The following is a 6,000-nucleotide window of genomic DNA, read 5'->3' as shown; positions in this document are numbered from 1 at the left end:
GGAGAGGGAGGGGAGGGGGGCAAATGAGAGGAGGGGAGGAGGTGGAAATTTTTAATAAATAAAATTAAAAAAAAAAAAAGAACCAAGAACTTCATATCCCAAGAAAAGATAGGCATGACCCTCTTTTGGTGTTTAGCAGTAAACACAAGTCCCCAAAGCAAGCTAATACTGAAATTAGCATTTGTATAAAAGATCCATCATCATTGCTAGCTCAGCTGTGGTGTTTCCTAAAGGCCTTCTTCACACTGCTTTCAAGGAAAGAATATGTGTAACCAGTGAGAAAATTTTAAAATTACTTTTACTTAGTAACTACTTTTGAAAATTCACGTTTTTATGGCAGAAAAGCTCATCCTATGAGCCATATTTGGCTCTTCTTGTTGATCTGCGCTTCTCCATTCTGTTTTCTTAATCAACACAGGGATGGGCAGACTACACTACTGGATCATACTGGATGAAAGAGATACTAACGTGTCAAAGGCCCGAACAAAACCACATCTAGTGCTTTGAGTTGAAGTTTCTGTCGGTGACTCCGGTCGCTGATTTTCAACTGGGAAATCATAAATGAAGTTTCATGAACTGCTATCCTGTACACAGAAAAAAGTTCATGTAATAAACAAAGTATTTCTAATATACAAATTTTAATACACAAGCAACAATATTTACTACTTCACATGCTGGTGATCACTGTTGAGAGTTCATCTGAACTAAGAGTTCATCTGTATGAAGCACACCACACTTCAGAAACCTTCCTTGGGCTGATAATTGTGTTGCTATAGTGATGAGCTGCTCTTTTCTAAAGTTACTTTCTATTATAACTTACTGTAATTGAGAAATCTATGGAATACAGCATTTCATGATAATTACCTAATGGTGGCATTTTCACAAAGAAAAATAAAATAGTTATGGGACTTATTAAAAATTTTTAGCAGATGTTAAACAGTTCTTACTTTAAGAGCTTTTAGTTAGCAGTAGTTGAAAAAGCTCCAGCTATACTCTTAGTGCTTAACTTCTTAAGATGAAAACCTAAATGGAAGATAAGAAGCCTTCTTGGGTAGGTTGAGGGGTGGAGGGATTCATGCAATATGCAATCCTTCAGTGAGATAGGAGGAACAGGCAAGAGACACTTGAACTTAGAAATAAAGAAGGTGGAGAAGGAAAAGTTTAAGTCATGTATACTCAGAAGCTTGGGAGCCAGCTAACCTGATATGCACAAACACTGATAACAAAGAGGCCCTGTCTCAAGCAAGGTGGAAGGTACAGAGCACCATCTAAGGTCGTTCTCTAACTTCTACACACATGTGCCATCTACATGTACCCACACTCACGTCCCAAATACACATGCATATTACATATGAATGCACAAAGAATAAAATTATAATAAGAAAATAGATAAAATACTTTAAACAGATACATTTATAGTATTTCTTTTATGCCATCAGCCCCAGAATTATCTTGCAGGTTCAGAACTGAAAATTAGCATCATGTAAAATACACTTCTGAATGCGTGGAAAAGCAATCTGGGTACCACTGACCTGGGAAGTGTTGTTCCCTTCACATTATTATCCCTAAAATTCTTCTCATATTGCGGAAGTTCAACAAATTCTACCAACCACTGCAGGGTATCCTCAACTGTCCAATTATGAACTGCAAGACAGAAAGGAGGTATATTTTAAAGCACACTGTTCTCAAAATTAAAAGCTGTACACATCAGTATAACTTTAGGGGAAGCAAAGATGGAATATTAAATTTTCAATTAAATTCAATAAACAGTACTAAATAATATCTAGCACTCTATGGTAAACTCAAAATAATGAGACCTACACTTGTTTTCCTAAAAACAGAATCTAAAACAGAACATATAAAATCAATTAAGGCAAATAGCAGTAAAACTAGTTCTAAAATAAGTATCAATACAGAGTTTTTAAAGGATGAAATAATCCATTTTGCTGGGTATAGATAACTTAACAGATACAGATTTAACTGACACGTCACCTAGCCCATTAATGCATATAATACTATGAAATGCCCTCAAAAAACCAGGTCCAGCCTAAGCATCGCGGCATATGGTTGTGAACAAGATGTGGGAAACCTTTGCCCCTGGGGAAGCTAAAATCCTTGGGCAAGGACTCAGGTAGGACAACTTAGAAATAAAGGATGGGGAGGGAAAGTCTAAATTATGTTAGTCATTAAGGAAAATGGGGAAGGGAGAAATCTCATGTGCACACACACAGAAAAAAGGTGGGGTGATAAGCCCTCTGAGTTGACTATATCAACTAAAACCTAAAATAAAAACTCACAGAAATTCTGAAGATCTGAAAGAAAAATACCCCAACCAGAGAGAAATGCTAACATTAAAGTCCTACTGGGTTTTTTGTTTTGCTTTGTTTTTTTTTTGGGGGGGGGTTGGATGTTTGTTTTGTTGTGTTGTGTTTTTTTGAGAAATAGGCAGAAATTTGAACACAGACGAACTAACCATAAACTCTGCACTTCATTGAAAATAATAACTAAGAGCAAAGATATAAAGAAGTCAAAAGCCCCAAGAATCAAGTCAGAGGCTTTTGTCTGCTTGCAGTGTGTAATGGGCTACAAGGGACGGCTGTGAGTGTGCTTGAGAAATGGAGAGTTGCATATTATGTGCATTTAATCTGAGGATTTGGGAAAACGAAGTGTTTATAGACCACACAAGAGGGCAAATGGGGCTGAAGGCAACAAGGAAGCACTGAGCACAGTGCTGTGAATCCATCTGTGCACAAACAGATTTAGGAAAAGAGCATTCTCATAAATTATAGAAAATTCTGAATTCACATTTATATGCAATTTTTTCACAGTATGCCTTTTTCAATGTGTTCTTTAAAGAAAAAACCTGAACGAATCATAATTAACAATAAAAACTTTATTTTAAAACTGTATTGCTAAGTGGCGATTTTAGACTGAGACACAGCTGTTTCTCATGTTCTCCTCTTGATAGAGCTCTGTCATAATGCCTGTATATGGGCCTGAGGCTGCTGGATCCATGGAGCCAAACAAAGGAGGCTACCAGCCAAGGAGCTCAGGCCTGGATGCCTCCCGCTGAATCTAATCCAGTCAAAGTAGGCTTTTTACATGAAGACTTCTTCCTTCTGGGATGACTACATGGAGAACTGCCCCATCTGACTGCCAAGAAACCCACAGCACAGCTGCACTGCACACACCCACACAAACTCTAAGCCAGGAAAACAAGAGAAGATTCTCTTTGACTTTTAATTTTTCAATAGGAAAAGTCCTGATCAAGCGATCCAGCACATCAAAAACTGCCCCAATTTCCAAGGAGGCCAGATTCAAAGGAAGAAAATCAAATAAAGAGGGGACGAAAGTGCTACTACTCTACTTGAGGAGACAGTTGTGCTGATTCTAAAGTAGCTTTGTTTGTAGAACTAGTATTCTTTTGAATGCATCTTTAAAACAAGACAAAATTACTCGAGGAGAAAACTTACTTTGCCACTTGCTCTCTGGGTTCCTTAAAGATGCCTTGCAAATACCCTTTCACTTCTTCTCATGACCAGGACTTGGGTCTTGTATTAGTTTCCTCTGCTCCAAAGACTGCCTGTCTTTTCAGTCCTCGGGGCAACTCATTCTTACCCATTTTATCCTATCATCGCCTGTATTTTATTGAATCTTCCTTTCTTAGCTAAAACTTCACCTCTTCATAAATCATTCTGGACTTCTTTTTTCACAGAACTTAATAAGTTACAATTATCTATAAGGAAAGGAATTCTTTCAGTATCTGCTTATCCCACTAAAGGACAGGTAGGTCCCTTGCTGGTCACTCTATGCTAAGCATTTGAGCAGCAATTATTGTAAGCTTAGTGCTACATAAACTGAAGCAGATCAGACTTAAATGGTAAGTACTACAAAATCTATTCACATTTCAATGAGGAAACTAACAAAAGCTTGTTTGCATAAGAAATCCTCAATGTCAAAGCACTCTCTGAGGCTACCCTGCCCCTCTGCCCACCTATAACTGAGCTTCTTCAAGCTACACACACAGCTGAACTGTACCCACACCAGAGGGCAAGCAGTGAAAGGCACATTTTTAAAAATGCACTTAGCAATTTATTCAGAGTTTGGAACTGCTAACAAAATATTTTTGCTCTAAATTGTGGCAAGTGCTACAGACTGATGTTTCAGTGATGTCTGCAACTAGTTCCAACACTAATGAGGAGAACTCTGGGATGGGAAGAGACGTATCAGGCTGCACTGTACAGCCAGTCACAGCACCATTACAGATGGACTCTTTAACTCAGGTTCACTTTTTAAATAAGCACACCAACAAATTGATCTATGCTAGCTTTAAAATCCTGTCTTTACAACTCCATTATAACAAAAGAGGGCTGCTATCTGAAGCACCACAAATTAAATAGTCAACCAAGAACACTTCATTACAGAATGCTGACAGGGAAAATCAAATTCTAAAAGCAGCCAGGACACCAACAAACACTGCTGCTAACATTAACTATCTACTACATACCAGATTTATGAATGTTATTTCACATAGACACTGAAGCAACTGTGTAGTGAGCACTTTTATTCCCACACTGAGCCAATGCTTTTCTCAAAGTAAATAAAACTCTTAACTAGGTATCACAAATTAGTAAATGGCCACAGTAGGTTTCAGACTAAGCTGTTTCAAGAACTGCTGACCACTGTGCAGCAGCATCACCTATGACCCTCACGATCTGCAGCTTTTTACATGTGCTGTGTCCCTGTATCTCCTGCCACTCTTCAACTCAGAACAGCTTTCCTTTCTTCCGTCTTGTCCTTAACTCTTAATGACTCAAATTAGGAAATCCTTCCTGCAGACATTTTGCCTACCATCCACTCCAATATTATAGCTATCGTCCTTTGTGTTCTTTCATCATCTATACACACGTCTACCATGAGACTAACCAAACGCACATGCGATTGTCCTCAACCAACTTGCTCTCTGGATGAGGAGTGCTAAGAGAACAGGAACTTACTCTTTAAAAAAAAAGTGTTTGTATTATTTATGTATGTGTGTGTACACGTGTGCAAATAAGTGTGCATGTGTGTGTGTGTTTGAGATGTGGAGGGAAAGAACAATTTTCAAGAGTCAGTTACCTCCTTCTACTTGTGGGTTTCAGGAATAAAAGTCAGACTTGGCAGCAATTCCCTTTACTTGCTTTGCCCACTCGTCAGCCCAGAAACTTATTCTTTTATTAAAATGCCATTCCTTTGACTAAGGGATTTTTGTTTAATATACACCTGCTCATCCATTTTTACTTGTACCCTATAATGACAGTGAAGTGTAGCTGTCTCTATATTCCGTAACAAGACACCTGGCCAAGCAATCACATATATGGTCACACATGTTTATCAACTGACACGTCTGAAACATGCTCATAACTGTTGTAGAATATTATTCAACTATGCAAAGGAATGCTACATTTGTTTATGATGCAGAGTATAACTGTGTAAAGTTGTGTTACTTTTGTTTATGCTGCATTTGTTTAATTGTGAAAAGATGTGCTGTATTTGTTTCACCTTGCCGGCCTAAGGTACCTGAGAGGTCGAATAAAGAGCTAAATGGCCAATAGCTAGGCAGAGAAAGGATAGGTGGAGAATAAATAGAAGGAGAAAACTAGGCTCAAAAAAGAAGAACCTGGAAGAACAAGAAAAGGAGGAGAGAATAAGGGAGATGCCCAGAGCAAGAAGCCAGGCAAAGGTCAGCCAGGCACAGAGAAGCAGTGAAAGGACAATATACCGAAGAAACATAGGAAAGCCCAAGGCTAAAGGTAGATAAAGAAATACAGGTTAATTTAAAAGAGCTAGCCAGAAATGTCCCTAAGCTAGGCTAAGCATTCAAAACTAATAATGGAAGCTGGTTGGTGACCAAAAAGAAAAAGCCTGGTACTACCAACATGAGATATTTTTTTCTTAGAAATTTAGTAATAATAGCATACAAGCACAGAATGTTATCAACAAGTAATCTACTACAAGTGG

At 38.2% G+C, this 6,000-nt stretch overlaps 1 protein-coding gene across 1 annotated transcript in view; it reads right to left on the bottom strand.

Annotated features, from left to right (window-relative positions):
* Window positions 1-6,000, bottom strand: part of Stim2 (stromal interaction molecule 2) — a 121,141-nt gene that overhangs the window by 25,794 nt on the left and 89,347 nt on the right. Inside the window, exons 4-5 of the mRNA XM_050150218.1 lie at window positions 1,533-1,644; window positions 469-584 (exon numbers count right to left, since the gene is read on the bottom strand). Coding sequence (XP_050006175.1) covers window positions 469-584; window positions 1,533-1,644 — 228 coding nt within the window. The remainder of the gene's footprint in view (window positions 1-468; window positions 585-1,532; window positions 1,645-6,000) is intronic.

This window comes from Alexandromys fortis, unplaced genomic scaffold (genome assembly GCF_014885135.2).
Source record: "Alexandromys fortis isolate MF-2015 unplaced genomic scaffold, M_Fortis_MF-2015_v1.1 scaffold_0, whole genome shotgun sequence".
NCBI lineage: Eukaryota > Metazoa > Chordata > Mammalia > Rodentia > Cricetidae > Alexandromys > Alexandromys fortis.
The sequence above is the reverse complement of the archived record's forward strand: the minus strand, read 5'-3'. Positions and strand labels throughout refer to the sequence as shown.